This window comes from Hippocampus zosterae, chromosome 12 (genome assembly GCF_025434085.1).
Source record: "Hippocampus zosterae strain Florida chromosome 12, ASM2543408v3, whole genome shotgun sequence".
NCBI lineage: Eukaryota > Metazoa > Chordata > Actinopteri > Syngnathiformes > Syngnathidae > Hippocampus > Hippocampus zosterae.
In genome coordinates this window covers 10,797,339-10,822,061 of record NC_067462.1, presented here as the reverse complement: position 1 = coordinate 10,822,061, position 24,723 = coordinate 10,797,339, and the positions used below count along the sequence as shown (strand labels likewise).

General features: G+C 41.7%; 1 protein-coding gene across 5 annotated transcripts in view; it reads left to right on the top strand.

Annotated features, from left to right (window-relative positions):
- dip2a (disco-interacting protein 2 homolog A) overlaps positions 1 to 24,723 on the top strand; it is a 75,688-nt gene that overhangs the window by 22,859 nt on the left and 28,106 nt on the right. For all 5 annotated transcript variants that reach the window (XM_052081435.1, XM_052081434.1, XM_052081432.1 and 2 more), the window contains exons 2-5: positions 17,833 to 17,904; positions 20,335 to 20,454; positions 20,550 to 20,669; positions 23,615 to 23,884. In XM_052081435.1, coding sequence (XP_051937395.1) covers positions 17,833 to 17,904; positions 20,335 to 20,454; positions 20,550 to 20,669; positions 23,615 to 23,884 — 582 coding nt within the window. The remainder of the gene's footprint in view (positions 1 to 17,832; positions 17,905 to 20,334; positions 20,455 to 20,549; positions 20,670 to 23,614; positions 23,885 to 24,723) is intronic.

The following is a 24,723-nucleotide window of genomic DNA, read 5'->3' as shown; positions in this document are numbered from 1 at the left end:
AATAAGAAGCTTCCTTCAATATGTTGCACACTGCTTCAATTTGGCTTCGCCGCAGTTTTCCTCTTTGTCATGAATGTGTATAGTTTTATTCTTCATCCCAAATAAATATCCACTCCGTAGAATCCACCCTCTCGCAAGAAACCATTCCAAGAAAGTCTGACACTTACTTGGAAACTCCCAGTACTTCCCCGATTCATTTAGCTTTAATACTGCATAAAGATATTCAAGAAAGAGATTGCAACAGGAATCCTAAACAGGCTGCGAAGAAGGCCCATGGAAGGTTTAAAGATGAGAGGGCGGGGTGGAGGGGAAGGCAATATATCTGTTTGTTTTCCACATCCGTTATGTAGGAGGGGATTGTCCTCACAGGACCCATAAAGCAAGCATATAGATGCTCTGCAACAAGCGAGCTGTCTCAGATTTTATTTCTGCCTGTTTCTTGATCCAAACTCTATCGCTGTATTCATACGGTCTTCCTCGGTCACACACTCTTCATCGTGTTCCCCCTCCCACCCCCTCATCGTCCACCCCTCCTCTTCAGTCAATGCTCCTGCTACGTAGCAGGAGCTCATTCACTCCCAAAGACGATTTTAAACGTCTTTTCAGACTTGGTCCAGAATTGGATGGTACTGAATGAGTTAGTTATTGTCACGCTCCCGCAAAGGTTCACGAACAGCTGAGGTGGTGAGAAATCAGGACCTCGGCTGTCTTTCCTTTGATAATCCACCAATACTTGTCTTTCTCAGGCTCAACCTGGGTCAAAACTTTTTTGCTGACCAGGTAAACACCTTTGGGAAGAACACATGCAAACGGTTTCCGAATGAGATTCTGTGTTTGAAATGATTCCTACGCCTGAGTGGAGGAGCGTCATGGTTTGTTTTGTTATTTTTAAGAGAGAGAGAGAGAGAGACACTCGCACGTTCAAGCTGTTGTGTTATAAATACTCATCTTCAGTTGGCTAAGATTCATTTTTGTTGCGGTTCCATATGGAACTTCAGTCACTGGTTTCTACCACAAATGCCCCAAAAAGGGGGTGGATTTAATTGCAAAAATAAATAAATGCATTTGGCTAAAAGGGCACCTGTGACTCACTTGGGCATCCAGTATTAGCCCCCCCCCCCCCTACTAAATAACTACCGGTACATTAGATAAGAACACGTGACGCTTAACTCATTCATGAGTTTGGGTGCGTATAAATGCTCCTACAATATCTCATGTACAGGATTTAATGTGGGTCGTAATTAAAGTCGAATGTAAAGAAATGTGTTGTGAAGCTCGCTGGAGCTCAATGTCTCAATGGGCCTCGTAACTCATCTGATCACAACACAACTCGGCTGTAGTTATAGAGCACTTTAAAGTAGCCATCGCTGTATACAAAGTGCTGTCCATGGAGCAAGAATATTTCTTGCAATAAATGAATCACCAAGAGACTGAAAGGAAATATCGCTGTTAAAGGGAATTAACTTTAATGCATTAATTTTAACAGCCCTAAATTGAAGCATATTTCTCCTGAACTAATCCAATATTGTATAATTTCGAGGCATTCAGAATTTGGGATTCCACAATAGAAACCATTTCTGTCCGACTTTTGTAACCTTTCATAAACGCAGTATGTAAATGCAAATGACAGTTTCTAGTTTTCATTGTACTTTAGCATACACGCTCAATGGAACCAAGAAAGGCCACATGCAAAGAATAATGAGGCCCAAAAGATCATCATGTATAGTATTTGGTTGTTTGTATCCTCCCCAGATGATCTTTTGAAACACAACACTGACATTTGACAACTTTGCTCTTCACCTCAAAGAATTTATTGCACTCTTTTGGACATCAAACCTTTTCAGCTCTGGCACCTGCCCTCCCTTCTTGCTTCCGTCATCTTCTTGACCAGAAACCCGTCTGTCAGGTGGAACTTGTTTTTGTGGGTGTTGGTAACAGTATGTGCTTCATTTGGCTCACTGTACTCATAAATATTGAGCTAGTTTATTTTCATCTTTTTTTCATTGAGTGTTTTGATGAACGAGCCTCATCCTCTAGAGCAGGGGAGCCCATTAGGTCGATCCTGATCTACCGGTAGATCTAAGACAGGTCCCAAGTAGATCTGAGGAGTGTCGAGGAGAAAAAAAACAAAACCAGTTGTGTGTCTTTGTACATGTTAGTAATATATTTTTTGTGTTAATTTACGATGGCGCGTAATTACGTCACCGGAAGTTGTTAGCGCCAGTAGTGGTAGATCCCAGGAGGTTAGTTGATCGAAAAGTAGATCTTCGGTCCAAAAAGTGTGGGCACCCCTGCTCTAGAGGCTATCAGCTGCGTACGACGGAGTAAATGAATAGATGGAGTGGTTTACTCCAAAAAATAACTCCACATTTGCAGTAGCCATGGTGAAGACATGAACCAGGCTGAACTGGCCGGACAAGATGATAGTCTGCCGTTGATATGATTTTGCTGTGATGAATCTTAAAATTGAATCAACTGAACTTCCAGGGACAGCGTGGTGAAGTTGGAGAATTGACTCCCTCAGTTGGCATTAGTAGAAAAAGTGACACGATAAAATATGTTGTATCCTTTTTGCGATACATGTCGTCATATCATATTGCACAGCTCTACTCAAAAAAGAGGTGGGATAGGCTCCGGAGCTCCCGTGACCCTGCTAGGATGAGTGGTACCGCAAATGAATGGATGAACAGCGAAGGAGCCACAACAGATTAAATTCAATGCTTGCTACTTTACTTAGATAGCAAATTTTCTAAAATGGGCATCGAGGGTAAGGCCGTTATAACTATAATACAGTTGAACTTCCCAATGCTCGTGCAGGTTGGATTTGGAGCTTTTGCACCAACTGTTTTTAGCTTTGTCTTCAGATTCTTTGTATTCAAAAAGCTATTCCGAGAGTCTTCAATGGACTTTATATACATATTTCTGAAATTTGGGAGGAAGCCAGAGTACCTGAGAAAACCCACAAAAAACGCGGGAACGTGCGATCTTCACATGGAAAAAGCCCAAGGCAGGATTCCAACTGAGAAGAGACTGGTGGGGCAGACATACGGACCAGTGCACTAACCTTTCTGACTTCATTTAGAATATTTGATATTTCTTCAACAAAAATAACTTGAGGCATTTAAAGGCACACTTGCGGCTGAGGTCTGCATCCTCCCACTTTTGGCCCTTTCCAGTTCCCACTGGATTAGATTGCTGCCCTTTTACAAAATTAACCCATCATCTCATGGTGTCATCTTTCTTGTTGGCACTGCAGTTTTACACGTTAGCATATGTGTGTCTATGTGCTAATCCGTGCAAATAACTCTTGTGTGCGTCCGTGTCTCATTGTCCCCCAGCCCCCCTCCTGTATCTACACACATTCCTTCCTACCTTAACAGGAAAGACAAAGGGGAAACAAAAAGGCCACTTCCTGTACTTGCAACCAGCACTCCACACAATAGAGCAGGAAGTGAGTGGCAACTGTAAGCAAGCACATGAGTGTGAAGGAAAGATAATTGATAGATCTCCTTTTCCCTGTATAAAGTCGTTGGGTTTAAAAATCACAATTATTTTCCATTACGGCTGAAGTGTCATCCTTTCATGGCGTGTAAAAATGTGTGAAGTTGTTGTACATGGATAGCTTCCTTGTGGCATAGGCTGTATAATTTTCATATTTGCATAGAAATCATCCAGAAAAAAAAATACACAATTGGACCTGAAGATAGTGGGATTTGGAGAATGCCAAAATGTGAGGTCAAATATGCATGAAAAGAGGCACTTTTCCGTCACACTTTCAGGTATGTGATACCACTGCATACGGGTACCGGTTGTGTTAAAGAGGAATAACGTAGTGATTACCACTAAATCAAACGGGGAGCCTTTTGCCTCATAACTGTTAAAATATAGGACCACATCTAGTACATACATGTTACTGTCACAACACAGTCATGTCTCTGATATTATAGATAACAGTTCCCTGTTGGCTCAGAGGACTGGCCGTATATAATAGTTAAGAAGCCGTCTATAGCTGCTCTGGAGATTTGTCTCGTCCTTCCTCCCTAACCCTTTGTAGACATTGTATGTGAGCAGGCTGATATACTTCAAAGTGCATTGAATCGCCCTCTTTTTTTCCTGTCTCAGATCTCTTCCTTTATTTGTCTTGTCTGTCTTGTTTCCCATTGCGCGATCAATATATCTCACCTCCAGCGAGCTTTCTGCACCCCGTTTCCTGGTCTCGCCCTTCATCCACCCCCCAATCCCACCAACCCATCTCACTGCACTTCAAAGGCTCGTCGTCTCCCCCATGCTGCCACAGTCAGGTTCCACGCCAAGGCCAGGTACCCTCGGGGGGAATGCCGAGGCGTGTAGAAGTACTCTGTGCCTTATCTGACGTAAAAAAAGAGTGGAAAAAGTAAACCCCCCCCCCCCTTTTTTTTAGAGTTGAGGTCACACTGTGGAATGCATACTCTGCCTTGTTTGGTTGGGATGAAGAAAATAAGATGTGAGAGGCTATAATCCAAGAATGGCTAGATGCTCTTTTTTTCGTACTTTCGTACTTTTGTCGTCGTTATCCGCCCTATTTTGAGCGAAGCCTCCTACTTTTGAAGAAACTCTTGGAAACTATCTGCCAAAAATAGCAAACTATGCGAAAGGCAGGCAGCACAGAAAAGCTATGTAAGGACTGAATTGTTTATCTGCCCTCAGTTGGGACTGTATAGCAGATTAGACCATACAATCACATGCTTCCATTAGCACATCTCTTGCTTGGACTCTTTTTACTGTCTACTCAATTTTCACAACACACCCTGGAATTAGAGTAAATGCAAAGTTTTACAACTGAAATAGAAGACGACTGAAAATTGGTCTGACATGTTCAGTTCCCTTGAAAGTACAAAGTCATGTTTTATTATCATTTACTGTATGGATTTATTTCATGTCTTATCCAAATTTTGTATTGATTGGCATTACGTGGGTCATGGGTAAGCTGAGGTCTATTCCAGCTAAACCTTTCGTTTGCTAGTCAGTCGCGAGGCATATATGGACAAACAGCCATTAACATTCACACTTAATCTAATGAATGAACATACAAATGTGAAAATAAAAAGAAACACCCACTGAGAGTAATAATAAAGGGTGTCGTAAAAGTTGTAGCAGATGTATCAACTCCTCGACTTTGACCAACTGGGGCTGAAACAATTAATCAACTCACTGAAATGGTTACAATGAAGTCACAGCAAAGCACAGTCTCCACATTGCTGCGGAAAGTCCCGTGACAGTTTTTGCTGCTCCCACTTTCACAGGGATTCGACAGCAACAGTGGCAGTGACTCGGGTCTCAATGAGACTTTGTCGGGCCACCCGAACGCCACTGACCGTGTCCCCTGGCCCCACCCCGGTACAAATTTCATGAATAAATGTGATGAAATCAATTATTTTTTTTTTATGTTCACCGTTTTGAGTTTTATCAACTTAAATTGCTCAAATGTAATTGATCTTGTTGCCATGCTGCGCACATTTGCTTGTGCGTCAGGTTCAATCCTTCCATCAACAACATTTTGAACAAGGCACGAAGCCCAGAAAATGTAAAATGTTAAGTATTCAGTTAGACCACTGGTGTCAAACCCAAGACACGGGGGGCCACATCCGGCCCACCACGCCATTTTATGTGGCCCGTGAAAGCAAATCATGTGTGCCGACTTGCATGATCCTTCCTAAAATCTGTTACGAAATGTCAAATTGCCGTGTAGTAAATAACATTAAGATTCTGCAATAATTTTTATTATCCTGTTTTACACTCACGCCCACAACAAAAATGAGTTTGACAGCCCTGAGTTAGATTCACAGAAAAAAAAACAACCAAAAAAACCTTACAAGCCAAAAAATAAAGAAGCTAAATATCATATTATTACATGAATATACAGAGCCAGTTCAAATAGTCTGAATCTCCCCCCTTAATAAATAGTCGTCTTTCCATGGCCAAGAAATAAATGCAGGAGACCCTCGTTCTCCTCCATTGTTGTTATTTGTCAGGCTGTCTCCAGTTTCTTATTACTATTGAGCGAAAAACAGCTCTTTTCAAACAGGAACGAGCCATCCAGGTCATTTTTTATAGAAAGATGGAATACATATGTATACAATTCAGAAGCATTAATCCAAGTAAGAGATACAGCAATGTAGTGCCATTTATTAAGCGAGAGATGACACGATATGAGTAAATCTACAATTAACCAGGATTAACTGGCTTTTACTCGGCAATAACATTGATGAAAAATTGTCTTGGGACGCAAATTCCAATCTCTATTGCGGTAATATATTCAGCAGAGTGTGCAATTTGCAAGTGATGCCAAATACCAGCCTGACATCGATTGGTCGGTAGTGTGTCGTTTCTTTTCGGTTAAAAAGACAGATGAATCTCATCTGAGAATGTCTAGCTGAAGGATGGACGTTGATGGAGTTGTCTCACACTCCTGTGAATAATTTAACTTGAAGGTATTTTTAATTGCCTGACCTTTGAGTTGAGCTCTCTTTAAGAGCTAAGCCTCGTTAGGATCCCGCTCGGTAGGAAACGACGACAAAACGACAGTGCTGCTGCTTGAGATGTAGTTCTAATGTTAAACCGAGGAGCCCAGTCTATTAAAGGGAAGTCCACCCCAACCATTGTCTCTGATTTGTGATAACTTTTAGCCTTTATGTGTAGATATGTAATTTTAATATAACCAATGAACTTTTATCCATTTTTTTTCAAAAGATTTTCCCAATCACAATATAATCAAACCAGGGCTATACAATGCCAGCTGATTAAAACAATGCAATTTACTTTTTTTTATGAAGTACAAAACACCATCAGTTACCTATTCAACCTAAGTGAGTTGCATGTAGAGCTATCAAAATTAATGGATTAATCGACAACTAATTAATTTTAAAATCAATAAACTATTTTAAACAACAAGGGGTCTAAACAATGACTCGATTAATTAAAATTGCCCCGATACAGCCTGTCAACAGTAATTATTGATTGATTTCTTCAGTCCTCCGTGAAAATAAGTCATTTGCAAACATTTGCTTTTACTTTGGAAAACAAAGATTGAACCAGTAACTGAATCCTTTTCAGAATGGTGGGCGATTACATCAATGCCTCACATGTGATATTGTTCATTGTTTAGTTGAAATCTAACCAAACACTGACACTGGGTCTCCTTCCAAAGTCCAAGTTTGACTGTGGGACGAAATAAACGTCACCCCATGCTTAATCACACAAATGCATTTGTGGTGACTGGCTCAGAGTAAAACGAGTATCTGTTCGTGCACCCTGAATTGGATTCACCATGTAGTCGATGTTGAACTTTTTGTGGGGTTGATGTTTAAAAATACGGAATCCCCGCCCCCCCCGACCCCTCCCTACCCATGGATATGTCGCTATAGCAAGGTGTTTTATATGCGTGTGTATATGCAAGGCACTTAATGGCTTGGCCTGTGTTGGGCCAGTTTAAAACATGCTCATTCATATGGTAATTACCATGCAAAGAAGACAATAAATCTGTCCGTGGCGTCTAAAACCGTACAGAGCGTTGAGTGCCCACAGGGCCGCTCGTATCTCATGCAACAGGAATTGTGTGTAGCTTGTCATGAAGTTGCATTAGCTCACAGTAGCTTCCTCGTCCAAGTAGATGTTTCAATTCAATTGTGCAAGCTGTCAGATAGTTGCCATCCTATTTGAAAGGATCGCTTGGATCTGCATCTTATCAATCAAAGCTTGATTCCGCAAAAATGGACAATTCGAGATGGAACGGTGCGATTACATTACAGATGAAATATACCATTAAATGGCAGACAGTCAAGTAATACAAAGGCTGCCTTTATTTGAACTCGACTTGTGGAAGAGTCGCTCCATGCCTACCAAACACTAACATTATTTGTATTGTTTATTTCGGTGTGGCTTGCGAAGCTGACACTCCATTGTTTCCATGTATTTTGGGCATTGTTTGTTGTTTAGGTGAACACAGTGATATCACAGAGGGATATGAAAATGTACTCTCTAGAAAATAAGTTTAGAGGCATCATAATATCCAGCCTCACGTTTTCCAGTAAGAAAATAGAATTGTGTGTTATTATTGGCTAATGATTCATTTGATGACATTTTGAGATTACAGTGCGAGTCTCTCAGGCTGGTTTAATGTCATGTTGTCACTGTAATCGGACCATGTGGCTTTCTACATTTAATAATCATCTAGAATTGCTTGTTCCTCAAAAGCAAATGAACGAGATTGTGTGATGTCTGACAAAGAGTACAATGTACTGAGCTGGATTTAGGTAGTTCATATGTGTGCGTCGATGTGATCACGATATACAGTACATTACCATTATTTTTTGGGAATTTTGAAATAGATCAATCCACATACAGCACATTCACTCAACACTGTATTTTAATTATGAGAAGAATTTAAGTCTTCATTTGAAAAACCCACACACTGACCATGATATCCAAGAACCAAACTATTTGGCGTCGTTAAACTATAATCGCCTGCTCAATAGGAAATCCCCTTAACTAATACCCTTAAACTGGAGCTTTACGCTGTGTTGAGTGATATCAATCGGTCTGGCTGGGGGCAGCAGGAAAAAACCCTAGTCGGTCTCTGGCGCATTCCACACATCAACGATCGTGAAGTCTGCGTACCTATGTTGTTTTTGCTACTGACACCATCTGGCATCTGTGCAAGCATCAGACATGCATGGGAAGGTGGCATGTGCATACAGTTCTGGTGCGTGCATCGCTAGCTCTTAATTATGACCCCCTACCCCTTCCCCGTCTCCTTTGCTAATCAGCGCACAGCTGCAGCTGCCTCCCAGGCAACGCTGCATCTAATGACTCATTATTCACACTGTCTGCTCATAAGCCTGGGGGGTAGAGGCGCCTGGATTTTGGACTCTGTGTGCGTGCGCGCACGTGTGCTTTAATGTGATGGGCAGGTTATGTATTAGCAAAGTGGTAATCGAGGGTTCGTTAAGTCTCCTAATTCGTTGGCACTACTTAATTATAAGGGATGCCACCGAGTGGTTTGAACCTTTGGTGGATATTGATTTGAGAGGCCAACAACTTCTGTCCCCGACCCCTCCCCAACCCCACGACTTTGTTTTTTTCACCTGGTGTCATGTTGGTTGTCATCGTCAATCAACCCGTTTTTTTTCCTGCAGCCGTTCCACCCACCTTGACCTCTCCCAAACCTTTCAGTATTGCACTTGTCACAAAATTCCACATTGCACATTCATGCCATTCAAAATAATTTGGGCCATTTTAAACATCTCAGTGGGCACATATTGGATTTGGCCTTGAGGTTAAATAACATCTGCTGGATTTAAACGGATTTTGTACGTCTTTGTAAAATTACATTGCGGTTGGGTCTGAAATAAAGCTTAAACCCCGCCACATACTGGGTGTCAGTCCTCGTTTTACAACCGCCTCAACATACAAAAAGTATGGAGAATGACAGCCGGAGTAGTGTACACACTAAACATGTATTCACTTCCTTCATGTCACATGTTCCAGATACGAGGAGGGGCTTCCCTTCAATACCACTTCTTATATTTTTTAAGTGTCTGTGAACGACTATGTATAATGTGTGGCTAATAAAAATAAATGAATAAATAAAATTATTAATAAAAACATACATGAAAACCCGTAACCATTGTAAATAGCACAGTCATATATGCAGTTGCATATATGCTTATATCTATATTGCATTCTATACTGTGTACAGTTCTTTTTCTGAAACATTACTTTTGTACATGCAACACTGTTTGTTTCCTTTCTACCCCACCCTTTTGCTGCTGTAGACTGCAAATATCACCAGTGGGGGACAAATAAAGGTTATCTTATACTATTGCTAGCTTGATTCAGCGTAAAGTAAGCTACAACCAGATGCACGCCAGATAAACTGCACCAATTTCCTCGTTCTCCATTTTATCGTATGGTGCCGTTATTGGTGGGAAGACTTTTAAAAAAGTTTTGGGTGCCCATGACCAGGCACAATCATTTCTCTGCCTTTGTTGTTGTCGACATCAATTAACATAGTGCGACCTGATTTTGATCTGTATTTCAATTATGATTATCCAAATGACAACGCCAATGTCAGAGCCTCCTTGATTCCCCCCCCAACATTATTGTATTACAGATGTCCCGGTCACATTTTCTTTTGCACCCAAGTCTGCAAGTCATTTATTTTTAAGTACTTGCCGAGTTTTGAGCCAAAGCCTTGGCAATGCGTTTTAAAATAGACAACACAATTAAAGAGATAATTGACTAAGTTTGTAAAAATGTAATATTTTGTCTACAATGAAATTGCGAACTTCTTGAGAATTTCACATCAGCCATGATTGGTTGTTACCTGAGCCCTGAGCACAGACAATGTCATTTTTTCTGTCGACAGCAAGTTGCAAAAGGCGTTTTTATGGGTGCTAATTGTCCATGAAAAGTGACATTATCCAATTCATTATAAACCCAAAAATATATTTTACCACTGAAAATGACAAAATTAGTAAAATATCCCCTTTATATGAAACGGGGTGTTTTATTCACTTGTCTCTTTATCAACATGTGTATATTTTTTAATGAATGTGACTAGTTTGTATTTATCTTTTGGCAGGGTTATTGACTCGAATGACACTATGTTTTCAGGGGTTGTATTCTATTTAAGATGTAATTGTGTCACGGTTTGACCTAACCCAAACGTCCGAAATGAGTTGACATTTTAGCCTCAATTAGCAGGAAGACACAAGAGGATATCCGCTGCGCTTTCTGGTATGGAGTGTGTGCACCGGGCTCATTATTCTGCTTACTATAGCTATAATTGAGCCCAATTACTTCAAGCACTCCATAGAAATGTCATGCCAAAGGGTGAATAGGCCAATAATTTCAGACATAAAACACACACGCGAGCGCTCACACGTACACACAAAGAGTGACATACCAGCTGGGGCTACGACAAGAACTCCACCTCTTCCAACATTAAACCCTCATGACTGGACTATAATTTAGTTTTTAGACTTCCACTGTCATTGATCCGGAAAATAATTTAAAAAATACGCATGGACAAAGAGATTTTAGAAGATTTAAGACTATAACAGAGATGGGCATTCCGTCAAACAGATAAATAAAAATTTGGATTGAGGTTAACAGGTTACAGGCCACATTCATGGTGGACAAATCCTTTGAAATGATTTATCTTGGTTTCATTTTCCATCACAAAAGCCGAGCTGCTTTGACACATGGGCGTGAAAGGAAAGGAAAGGGGTGTGAAAAGTTTTTTTTATCCAGTTCAACGTTGCTATAAGAGATGGGCATTGCGTCCCTGGGATGATGTTTCGTTTGACAAGAAATGAGTTGCGTTCAATTAACTGGACCTTTCCTTGTGGTCTGCTTCACTGTCATGACTCAATTATTCAACAATCATTTCAATATGCACAGATGTTTTTCTCCTGATCGGTTACACTGACCAACACATTTTTACTTTTTTTTTTAAACCAGAGATGCAAGTAAAATTTCCTAGATATTTTTTGCGCCGATTATAAATCTGCCCTCACATCAGGTTTTCATACTATTTCTACTACAACTACTACAATAATATAAATTATAAACTAAAAACATTTATATATATTTTTGAATTAAGGGTTAGGTTCATCATTAGGTAATTTTTTTTTCCTGAAACCTCATAGCTAAAATTATCATCGCATGGCCAAATCTGTATTGCACAATCTTTTACAGGTCAAATTGAAAAAAAAAAGAACATATCTCAAAACCCTGATGTGCTACCAAAAAAAAAATATATATATATAAGGACACTTTTATAATCACTGTCAAAAAATACATTTCGGGACACATAAATCCATCTCTGCTTAAAATTTGCTGTTGACCAGTGTTTATTACATATGACTGTGGCAAATTTTCGAAAAAAAAATCACCCTAAATTATGCTGAGGAGTTGCGTTGAACAACTTTCTCTTGACCATGAGACAAGTCCACGCGTCATGTGTATGTTTATCTGCAACAAGCATGTTGTAACAAGCACAGTTGTTTTCCGGTGTTTTTATGTGTGTCTGTGCGTTTTGAATTGGTATGTGTGGAAGGTGGGGGGCAGGGGTCTTGCTTTGACAGCCTAATCCTAAAGCCTAGCGGCTAGGCAAGCTTTGTATTGGAGAGGGAGGGATGGAAAGAGTGTGAGTAAAATAAATGGGGTGTGTGTGGTGGTGGGGGGGGGGGGGTTGGCAGTTGTAATTGAGGAATGGGTATTAGCAGCAAGGGAGGGGTTGTAAGGGAAGGGAGAGTCAGGGAGATGGGATTCATTCACTCGACTGCAAAAGGAAACAAAGGGCTACTGAAGGGTCTGACTTATGACAGGAGCACCTTAGACTGCCTGTTAGCAGGGTAGCCTTTGCTATTTGTTCTCTGCCACTGGCCTCCTCATCTTCCTCGCCTGTCCCCCCCCCGTCTGTCCGTTTGTCTTGGAGATGCATCCTCTGCTTCCTTCTTAACACGTGAGTCATTCAGCCTATACACATCTATATTCGTCACTGACTTACCCGGGCCGGCAGCTGCTCGGTTATTTCTTTTATCATCTTGACATGTGGTCACATTTCTGGTTTGGATCTCCCATTTGTTCATCTTTTACTTTCAGCCCAGCAATTTGTTTTGTTCAGAGACCACATAGTGGTCCAAGTGTGAGAAGAATGTTCAACTTTGCGCACCATGCATGCATGAAATAGGTCCACTTCAGTGTTTCAATAATCCTTCAGATGCATGTTTGCTCTCGGGGGAAAGAAAACAACCCCCTCCCCAAAAAATCCCAGCACTGTCTGTGTGAACACTGAAGCATAAAATCAACATTTGAATTGTTTGGGAAGTTGATGCGATGACAGCTGGACACATCAGCCTTTGTTGGCCCACGTGCCCCTTCGCTGTTCTGTCTAAATATTAAACAATTATTTTTCTCTGGCAGAAGAGCAGCCAGTACTCTGCTGCCCTGGCAGCAGTGTGGGCAGATGAAGTGTCAATTTGGCACGGGGTCTGACTTTGTGGATGGGGAAGAGCTTCATTGTGAAGTGTCTAATCCCAGGTTCAAGAATGAATCACTGTTCTCAAGCCATTGTTGTCATCATTAGTCATTGGATATGTCTGTCATGATGAGTATGAAGAACGTTCTTTATAAAATCAGTTGAAAAAGCCGGTGTTTCCCAAGTAAAATTTTAATTGCAATTATGTCATGATGGTGTTGGAACTTGATTTGTTGAGGGTTGTAGAAAGGCATTTAAATGTTCTACAGATCAATCGGATTCAAAATCAGTCGTTTCTTATGCCTGTTGCTAATATATGGTAAATACTGGATATCTCGATACGATAACCATGGCTTTTCTATAAATAAACCAACGCTAACTAAAGTTAAACACAACAGAATGCAGTTTCATTTAATTTTATTTTACAACCATCTCAGCTTTACTGATTCCAAAATGTAGAAAAACAACCTTGCTATCAGAACGCAATCAGTCATTCTCTTAATACAGTATATCTCAGCACAAACAAAGTGGAACAGAACAAGCTAGGTCTCTTCGTGCACTAACTTACCTTGTTATTAGCGAAAGGTGGTTATTTTTACACATTAAAAAAATAAATGTCAATGTCAAATGTCCTTTTTATAAAGTGCTTCATATAGCTGAACAATATATTTGTGGAACAAAATTAAATAAATAAATAAACAAGTATTAAACTAGTATATTTTCACATTAAATTAACCTGCGGATGTTCTGTTACATGAAGAACTGTGTGGAACAGCAAACAATCGAGTCTTTTATGAATGCTGTCATTTCGATGTTTGGATCGTATCGATCTGCACTCGTCATGTAGTCGATGTAGCTAGATCGCAGGGCAGGCGAATTGATTACGTCGATTAAATAGATGCATCTTTACACCCCTAGTCAGAACAAAATATCCCAAATGGGCTACACCGTCATGGTCTACAACCATCTATTTGTCGAAACCTTGCAGTAGATGTAGAAGCCAAGTATCACTGTTTAAAAAGGGAAGTGTAGCAGAAGCAAATGAGTGAGGATACCTTCACCCTACTTCGGAGAAACAAAAAGAACTCACCTGAAAGGTGGTCTTTGGGCTTTTGAAGCACCTCAAACATCCATTCAAAGTCAAGACACTACAATGCTGAGAGAATAATTTAATTCCATTTAATAATACCAAATGGTTCAAAATACAATCCGAACAAATTTCTGTGAGAGTGTCAGAGCACTGACCTCTGCCCTACGAAACAGCGGTAGAACAGCGAATGACACAGCCGCAAACGTTTTTTGTTTTGTTTTGTTTTTCGGATGAATGGATTGCACGTTGCGCAGACACACTTCAGCATATTTTTGATGTCCACCCCCACTCTCCGGACTGAAGAGATCCATCTGTGCTGATGCAGGGTCATTTGCACTGAATGCACTGCTTCGTCCAAAAAGTCATCAGTCAGTTACTCAATAGCTAGCCTTCAATTAAGCCAATACGACAAAGCGGTGGATAGGGACTCTTTTGCTTTCGCTGTTTGGAGAGCACTTGGGGAAATTGGGATTTGAATGCCGGGCCAAAGGAAGCTTTTTACGGTAACAACTTCAGAAACGAGTGCCAGAGCCGGAATCTAAAATGCATTGTTTCTTCAGACTGCGTTCAGCTGCGCTTGAGTCAAAAATGCGGACATGACATCACCCCAGTCCTGCTGTTTCTCTTCCTCATTGAAAGACCCTTTGAATGTGCTTCAATAAAGACTATCCGGAGGTCAGAACAAGATCATTACGCCTTGTATGTGTGGACACGCAGCCCTCAAGAGTGGACAGGACAGTGGAGAGGTTCGATTAAAGGCAGAGGGGAGGCTCAAATGAACAGGTTTTGTATTGGGACAGGGAAAGCAAAGGACCTCTTCCAGCTGAGCCCGCTCATGACGTTCTACATCTCGCTCTCGCTTCTAGCCCCTCCGCTGAGCATATTGCGCAGCTTTACCAATTTCTCACAGCTCAATTACGCCATAAAGCCTGTAGTCAGCGCAAGGGAGCAAAGAGGTCAAGCAAAGCTTTTTCTCCTGTGTTTTGGCACTGTGTTGATTCTCTGAAAGCTGCAGTCTGTCCCTTGAGACGGTAATTTGATGGAGGTGTGAAGCGCACGCAGACGCAACCTTCCTCGAGCTGTCCTTCCATTTCCAGACTGCATCCTCAGATAACCCCTCTTCCTGCTATTTATTCCCCAGGCACCAAGCTACATAATTGACCTCAGTCATCTCATTCCTTTACCAAATAAAATCAAGTCAAATTTGTCTTTTGGAATTTTTACTGTAGGAAATCAATTAACTCATTCAGGACCAACCAATTCTAGACCACTTTTTTTTTTTACTCAAAGTCTTGGAAAATCTGGAGTATCTGGGCTTGAACTTGTGTAGTGTGAAAAGACATAAATATGTCTTTGGGAGTGAATGAGTTAAAGGCAAACAGAGTTACGGGGTGTAACTGTTGCAGTCATACAACCTTTATTCACTGTGCGGGCAATTTTGAAAGTAATACAGGTCCTTGGATCATTATACTGTAGTACAGACATCTGATATTTAGAGTTTATGAATATCCCACAATGAAATGGTTTGCAATGTACAAATACCACGTCACTTGGCTCAAGAAGACACGCTATTTGTCTGTAGGAGAATGAAGATATATCATTTTTAAATTCCTGTTGGGATGAAAAAAAGATAAAATAATAAAGAATTAAAATTAAAATGACTTTGGAGGTGCATATTTTTCCATTGGGCAGCACGGTGTATTAGTTGTTAGAAAATATCTGCATCACAGTCCTGAGTCCTCCCTCCTTCCAGAAACATGTTAGTTTCATTGTCTGTGCCCTGGGATTGGCTGGCGATCAGTTTGAGGGGGGGGGGGGGGGGGGCACCCACCTTTCATCCAAAATCAGATGACATTGTCTCCAGATGGAAAATAAATGATTGGACAGCGACAAAAGCTATACTGCCATATCATAAGTCAGCCCGTTTCAATGCAAAGAAATGTTCCCATTGACACGCTAGCTAGCGCACATGCGATAATGTTGCTCTTTGATGCGCCAAACCTTTTGGTGTGCTGGGAGATTCTGGTAAAGAGTCATTGAAAGACTTAACTGTTTGTTCCCGACTCAAAAGATTCGCTTCCACCGAGGCATAACTTCATGGTGAGAGAGGATGCACTCGTCCTCGAAGCTCCACGAGCTACAATTCGGGGAGGGGGTAAGCACTCTCATTGTGTGCTCGTCAAGACGTAATGCTGTGGTGCGTACACGCTGACGCCCTGGTATGCACACAGACATCCGCCAATGTGCACGGACACACGGAGATAGAGACGCGTCAGTGTTGGGTCAGGAGGCGCAGCCTATGGAAAGCCTGGGTTTTGTTAGACATTAAACAGTGCAGCCATTCAGCTGGCACGGGTGACTCAGGAGAAGCGTGACAACAACAACACCTGCCGTCACACTATAGCGCATTGTTGCATTCCACGTTAGAGTGGCAGAGCGGTGGCAACGATATCAACACAGCGCGCTTGTCGTGTACTCAGCAGTGCAACAATTCCATCGTATGAACAGGACGGTTTTATGTTTTTCCCGTTTACCATAATGCCCCTAGCAGCTGGGAAAGGATACATAGTCACTGGTCACTTATTGAATGCCGAGAAAACAGTCAATCGCAGGGCTGAACAGAGAGGACTTGACTTCGTTTGAGCCGTTGGTTCCGTTCAGACGGCTTGGTTGAACTTTGCCTTTTTACTTGACCTCAGCCTCCACTCGACCCCGGCTGTGAGCGTCCATACAATTTAGAGTCATGCACTGACGATCCCTGTTCACCGGACATGAGTGAAAATATGACTGCTGAGCTGTTTGCGTTAACCTTTTGAAATTGTTTCTTGCCTCCCGCCGACGCAATGAATATGTCATATCGGTTGATTGTTTTATCATTCATAGCGTTCTTTCCTGACAGCCAAGTTTTTTTTCTTTCCTCTTCTTTCACACAACCTGCTTAGACTGCCCACTTGCCACCTCCGTATTTATTTTGTATTTATTTCAATTAGGGTTTTCGCCAACAGCGAGAATCTCACAAGAGGCTAAACGGTAAAGTGTTGTCTAGTTTTTATCTCAAATTAGCTTATTTTTCTTCTCATGGTTTAAATCACAGTATAGGAAAATAACCATTATAGGTTTTAATTCAAAGATTGGTCGTCATCGCTTTGTAGCACGATGGTAATTTGCGTTTAAATGCGACAAGCGATTAAGTCTTCTTTTCTGTAGACCTTTTCCCTCGAAGCAACTTCCACATAAAGTCGGGAAACCTTATTGTTTGCTCGTTGCTTAAAATATTGTCGCCATAAAAAGGTTTTGTGCAACATCCTTTCATCAAGACTGATCAGGAGTAATCTGTGTTAAAGATGGTTACAAGTTGAATCACAGCACCTTTTGCAGAGCATTTTTAGGATTTGGTGCTTCTTGGTCATCTCGTTTGGATAAGATAGGAAAGGAAAATACAGTTCCTATGCACAAAGCAATATCTAAAGTGTCCAAGACAGAACAAAAACACCCCACAGCAGATACACAGAGAGGTATCTCTGGTGTCAGAATTAGGCTCATGCGTCTGCAGTGTAAGTTAAAAAAGAATCACTTTAATGTGAAAATTGCTTTGGGACAAACACCAAAATCAGCACACACACACACACACACACACACAAGGCCTCATCTAAGCTAATGACTCATCTCTCTCTGCCCCTCTTCCCTCCCCAACCCTCTGTTTTTCATCTCTGTGCAGGGGACATCACTCAGAAGGGCTATGAGAAGAAAAGAAGCAAACTGCTGGCACCGTACATCCCACAGATACAAGGTAAGGATATTTGTTGATATTTTAATCACACATTACATCTCCAAAAATCACCAAATGCAAACCAAACCATAAAAAAAGTGTGTAAATGAAATTCGATTTAAATGCATTTCAAATATAGAGGCTTAGATCAGGTCATATGACTTTTTTCCTCGGTTTGTAAAAAAGGCATGCAGGAGCTGAGGCACTCTCTTACACCTCGGGTCGTGTTGGTTGGTTTTTGGCTTCAAAACTAGACTGTGAAAACCATCATTTAAAATGAGGCTCTAACAAAACAACAACGGAGAATGAAAACCTCGTAATATTCTTCTCGACATGGCTTTCCTCTATGGTAGGAAGGCAAATCATCTCTGAGAAGAAATTGCATTGCTGTGTAACGCTGCTGTGTTATGACTCCACAGTCTCCACTTTGCTGCAGTCATCCTTACTCCGTTGGGAGATGAACTAGATAAGATACTCCTTTATTGATGACCCTCAAAGAGCAATAAAGGACACAGGGATCCGACGATTTCCGTGAAGACGATACAAAAACAGAAAGCTCATGGGAGAATGTGTTTATTTTCATCCTTTGTTACTGCTTAATGTGCCTAACCAGTGAGTGACCAGCACTAGTTTTCGTCATCCACACGATATGAGTTCTGCACGCTTGTAATACTTGGCGGGTAATCTTCCGTTACTCTTACAACTATATGAATTTGAGTGTATTTCTGATGCATCAGTAGTATGAACTCTGATCCATACACATCATATATGTATGCCAAATATGTGGGCCACACAGGCGAGGTGGAGTGCTCGGGAGACGACTGACAATCATCTGCGTTGTGTTGTAACTTCCTTAAATCCCAGGATGCCGCACCGTACCCTGTCCCAACGGGCAGCACAACGGATGTTTTTTTTTTCGTTTTGGTCCCATTTTTAATCTATCTACTTTGTTACTAGCCTTATCCTAGCTAGAGCGAAGCTAGTTTGTCTCTTGGGTCCGGTGTCAAAGTCTGAAAACTCTGCTTCATTTGTTGCTAGCAAAGCGTTAGCTGGCCAAATCTTCTCTTTGCTAGGACGGCTTTAGCTGGCCTGCACCAAGTCGTTAGTTGGTCAAATATTTTTATAACTACCTACAGGTGTTTGCGCAAATTCCCTATGTAGATGTGGCAGACATCGGGAGACGGGAACATTCCTCTCTGACGACAGTGCTATGATGTGTTCTGACTTAAATGTGAAGCGTTTCCTTTTTTTAACGTAGCCTCAGTCGAGATGTATCACTTCACCACTACTTCGTTAGTACCATTTACGACTTTCCTGTTTGCCTTAGCGCTATCATGTGGGATCTTGGGTAACAGAACGCGCAGAAAAATATCCGCGGATAACTTCAGCAGAAGAAAACGTGAATTTAAGAATACTGAACCATGAATAGGCGGAGGTTCTGTTCGTTGTTTCCTTGTTTACAAATGTCAATAGCAATTAGATTTGGTGCAGTAGAAAAGAGGCATTCAGACCCACGGTTAAAATACAGGACATGAACCGAAAAGACGCACAAACATCATGTTTTGGCTGTGGACCAATAAGTGTATCTCCTGTGCGAGGGCATGCATTTGATTGGCTTAAATGAAGTGCCTTCTGCCCAGCAACCCAGTCTGAGCTTCTGGCGTCTGAAAACCCCCTTTTCCTCAAAGAGCTGGAGAAAAGCCATTGTTTTACTTTGTGTTATCGGCCATTAAAGCGGTACAACGGACCAGCATACAATTGTATGTTCTCGTCCTCGCTCACAGGATGCGTGTCACGCTCATTCTTGGCCGTGTCCTGGTATATGCTGAGAGAATATTGAACCTGATGCACTGAATGCAGCTTGAGTGGTGTTTAGTGGATTGAGTGAATGTGTGTGAGGCTATTGCTCAGCATTGCAGCATGTGAGTTATACTGCTGTCTTAAGAGTTGCTGACAACATTGGAGCTCAATCAGCCTGACTAAGCTGCTGCCACGGAAAGGAGGCTGACACATATCGGCCTCTCTTGTCGCTACACTGCAGGTGTCCACAATGTAACATGGGATATTTGCGCAGAAAGATTTTGAGTGTTTGAATTTGGAGGATCCATTGTACTTGTAAAATACGACAGCTACATGAAGTGCGGTATAATGCACTGCCTGCCCAAATCACAACTGTGCATAGATGACAGCTTAGACTACTGGTGAGTGATTGAGATTTGCGCTACTGTTCTTAATCACCTTCTTTGAGCTTGGCATTTCTCATTTGCTTTCCCTTGAAACATGCAAAGCTGCTGTTCATTCTTAAGTGAGGCGGGATTAATTCAAAATGAAAACTTTCTCATCTAAGGCAGCGTAGTGAATGAGTGGTGCTTATTATAATAATGGTGATGATTTGTATTGACCCTATTCTACCCACTGTATGAATGATTCATTCATGTTTTTTCTCCGCAGGTGTTGATCCCGCTCTGCAAATAGACAGCCGGATCCAAGCCTCCTCCCAGGCTGTTCTGTCCGCATCCAAACACAACAAATCTCGGGCAGCCAACACGAGGGATGAACGCTTTCGCTCTGGTATCGCATCTTCAGTACTTTGGATGAGAGTTTTGAATTCCCGTTGGTGCTTTTTAATGGTGCGCCTAAGCTGTGTACTCTTTTGTGTGGCCTAGATCTGCACACAGAAGCCGTCCAAGCAGCTTTGGCCAAATACAAAGAAAGGAAGATGCCCATGCCGTCCAAGAGACGATCCGTACTAATCCAGTCCTCTGTTGAGGCATGCACTCCGCCAGGTGAGAATTTTGAATCTATATTTAATGCGCTGTGGTTTACGAACCTCGGACATACAGTATAATTGGATGTGCACATACACACACACACACACACACACGACCCACTCAGCGCTGCAGTGTAGGATGCGCCAAGATTGTCTTGCAAAATATTCCACAAGAACTAGAAACATTCCAGTAGATGACTATCTATTGTTTGGGCTGACAAAGGACTCACTTGTCAAGGGCGTGTTCCCAGCGGGCCTTCCCACATGTTGCATACTGGATGAGCATTGTTTCACAATCTCAACGTTTTACCTTTTTCTCTAATAGTTTGTGGTGCGTTGACATCAGCCTTGTTGGATCCTTCAAAATACTCACATCAGACGTAGACTTTATACACTTTTTGCAATTTCAGTAGAACCCAGTGAGGGCATAGCCGCAATGGTGACATCCCACGATTAGATAATTAGATGTATAAAAAAAAGTTGTCCGACAGTGTTATGTCTGTGTTGCGATAGTGAATGTCAGATTCACCACTTCACATCCCCTGAATTCCAGCCGGTCTTTGATCTTTTTAAAAGGCATCATCCTGGTTGGCACACAACATCCCAAGACCTGGTAGATCCACTTGTTCTTGTTAGATAAATCCCAGATTGATCGGGCTGTGTGAAAAGGGGCCCTGGGTGGCCAGACGTTTGGTTTCCCCTTAATCTTGGAGTCTTACAATGTTCAGTGGCCACTTTTGAGCACCTGATCAATTTTCAGGTGTCATTTCAGTCCCATAATGTCAAAATGTGAAACGCCATGATGGAGAGGATTATTTAAATGCCCATTCAAATTGAACCGTGTGAAGTATTGGTTGATTCATGAATCAAAAGACCACCTCATCTCTTTGTTAGATAAGAGCAAGTTTTGGAGGGTGGGGGGACAAAAACAAGTTTCAAGGTCAAATTGTGCCCATATAGATAGTCGTGCTCTTTATTTTTTAAATTTCACGGGAAGTTAAATATCCCCAACTTTTTGTCATGAGTGTATATCATGACTGTTAATACGTCACGTTTGTTTTGCTTGCACTTAATCACTGTTACATGCTACATTACAGGAATTAGCAGACCGGCCAAGTCATTAATGTATTGCTCATTAAGCAGCGCCTCGCAATTATAGTCTGCTGTTTTTATCTGTTGAAGACAAGCCACTCTGTGAGCTTAATCAGTCTTCTCGCACGCTTCTTGTCTGTTTAGATGCGATGAATGCCGACGCTCGACTTTACGCTGTTTGTCTGACCCTCGCTATGTTCTTTTGCTTCACTTTGCCATGGTTACTGAGACACTGAGATATAGGAGAGATGAGCTGAGGAATAACAAATAGATTATTCTCTGTGAAGCAGTCCCTTTGAGGCTGCTGGCTTTATGCACTTAAATATGGGCTTATTAGAATCGAGCCTAAAGCTCTGCGCGGCCAATTTTTCAAGGCCGTGTCGGAGATTTCACTCTGTGATTTTGTGTCGTGCTGTTCTGAATTGACAGATAGAACATTTAAATCAGGTGTCACCAACATTTTTGAGGGTGAGAGCAACTTCATGTGTACCGATTGTGTGAAGGGCTACCAAATTGATACACGTCTGAAATAACATATTGTCCAAAATACCTTCAATAATAGGAGGATGTGTTATTTTTAATACTTAATGATTTTAAATTGTCAGACTTTGATCGTGTTTCGAAATGTCTCACAGTACTGCCAATGTTTGCATTTTTAAATCATAATTTCTACTAGCAAATCACAATGTCCAGGCACTGCGGGCTACTCAAGTGGTCTTCACGGGCTACCTGGTGCCCGCGGGCACCATGTTGGTGACCACTGATTTAAATGATTTTAATTTGCGAACCTCTGTGATAGTTGGCATTAATGTTTGGCAAGAAGGAGCACTGTGTGAAGGTAGACCACGTCATTAGCTTCTTGTGCTAGCTACTGTATGTGGTGGTTGACTGGTGTGTGTGTGTGTGTGTGTGTGTGTGTGAGAGAGAGAGAGAGAGAGAGAGAGAGAGAGAGAGAGAGAGAGAGAGAGAGAGAGAGAGAGAGAGAGAGAGAGAGAGAGAGAGAGAGAGAGAGAGAGAGAGAAGAGAGAGAGAGAGAGAGAGAGAGAGAGAGAGAGAGAGAGAGAGAGAGAGAGAGAGAGAGAGAGAGAGAGAGAGAGAGAGAGAGAGAGAGAGAGAGAGAGAGAGAGAGAGAGAGAGAGAGAGAGAGAGAGAGAGAGAGAGAGAGAGAGAGAGAGAGAGAGAGAGAGAGAGAGAGAGAGAGAGAGAGAGAGAGAGAGAGAGAGAGAGAGAGAGAGAGAGAGAGAGAGAGAGAGAGAGAGAGAGAGAGAGAGAGAGAGAAAGATGTTAATTGTATCACATTGTGTTAGTTTATGATTTTGTATTAAATTTAAAATCTTGAAGGCCAAACCCTTGTCTAAAAAAATTGGCGCCATGGCATCAGCAGGCTTTTTTACACCTTTTTTGATTGGCTCAAATGCTCTCAAATTTATAGATGGGCAACACTGTATTTTTTGACGGATGAATTCAAATTCATACGGACTGGTTAAATGCTGTGAATGCCCGTGTGACCATGTTAAAATGCGATTTAGCCAGCATCTATGAATCATTGGGAAGCAGAGTACCTGGAGAAAACACATAAAAGCATGGGGAGAACAGGCCCCACACATGAAGGCATTAGTCAAGATCCAAATCCAGAAAATCATTTGATTTTAAAGCAGACGTGCTAACCACTAGCTAACCGTGCTGCGCTTAATTGATCTTTATGAGATGTATTCTTTTAATAGTCAAAACAAAACATAAGAGGGAAGGTGAGGGTGCAGCCGTGTCAACCGCACAAGTCATGCACAAATCCTTTTCCCCCACCGGCCTGCGTCTGGTGTTACTGTCCTCTTATCATGACGCCACGCTACTCTGACCTGTCTAACACAGACACCTCCTCTGCGTCGGAAGACGAGGGCTCGCTGCGGCGAAAGGGACGTCTGACCAACTCCACTCCCATTCAGAGCCACAGCCACCCGGCAGTGGAGCACTGGTTTAACCGGGTCATCCAGGGTTCGTCCACCTCATCTTCTGCTTCGTCCACCTCGTCCCATCCGGGAGGGAGGTCTGTCACCGCCAGCACCAACGCTAACAGCACCACCCTCAACGCCAACACCAAAGCTACTGCGTTGGCTGATCTTATGTCGCACACCCATCTCGGTGAGTGCTTCTTTTTTGATTTGTCACTTTTGAACTCAAGCGTTGGTTTGTTTTGAGTTTCTAAATGGACTTTGTCTTAGGTTGTCATTGTAAGTCCGGCATGTAGACTTGCTGTTTGCGCAGCAGTTCTTGGGACTGGATGAAGTCTGGCTCGTTTGCATGAAAAAAATGAAAATAATGAACTAGAGACGAATGGGCTGATTTTAGCAAGACAAGAACTCATGTGTTGAAATCTTGAAATCTGCGTTATAATTATATGTGATGTGTTGGTGTCTGTCTGCACGCTTCATAGGGATAACCACTTCATTTGCTGAATTCAGCAGATGTTTGAAGCATTCAATTATTTCCAGCTAATCAGATTTTTTTACTCATTTTTTGTATGTATCCCAGACAGAAAGTAATGTCACCCCGCAAGCTACACACAAGCACTTAATGAGGCAAGACAAAGAACGTCGAGAGTTTTAATTGATGTCTTTGGAATAAGTAATCTTTGTCTGAAATCTCACTGTCATTCAGTCATGTGAAAAGGCTTTGGGCCACTCTGCTGTCAAAGCTACTCTATTCATAACGTCTCTTAATGCTCAGTGTGACATGATGGCGTCAAAACACTTTACCGCATGCTTTTTTAATACAGAGAATGGCAAGTAGATGCTTAACTAAACTCGCTGAATCATTTCTTTAAATCTCATATAGTACGTCTTGGATGCAATACGTTACAGAAATGCAATGGAACGTTAAATGTCAAAAACAGATCTATGGATTTGATTTGATGACAGAGACACTGCAGCTCAAACAATACAAAAGACTTCGGATCAGATACATCATTAGCATAATTCCCT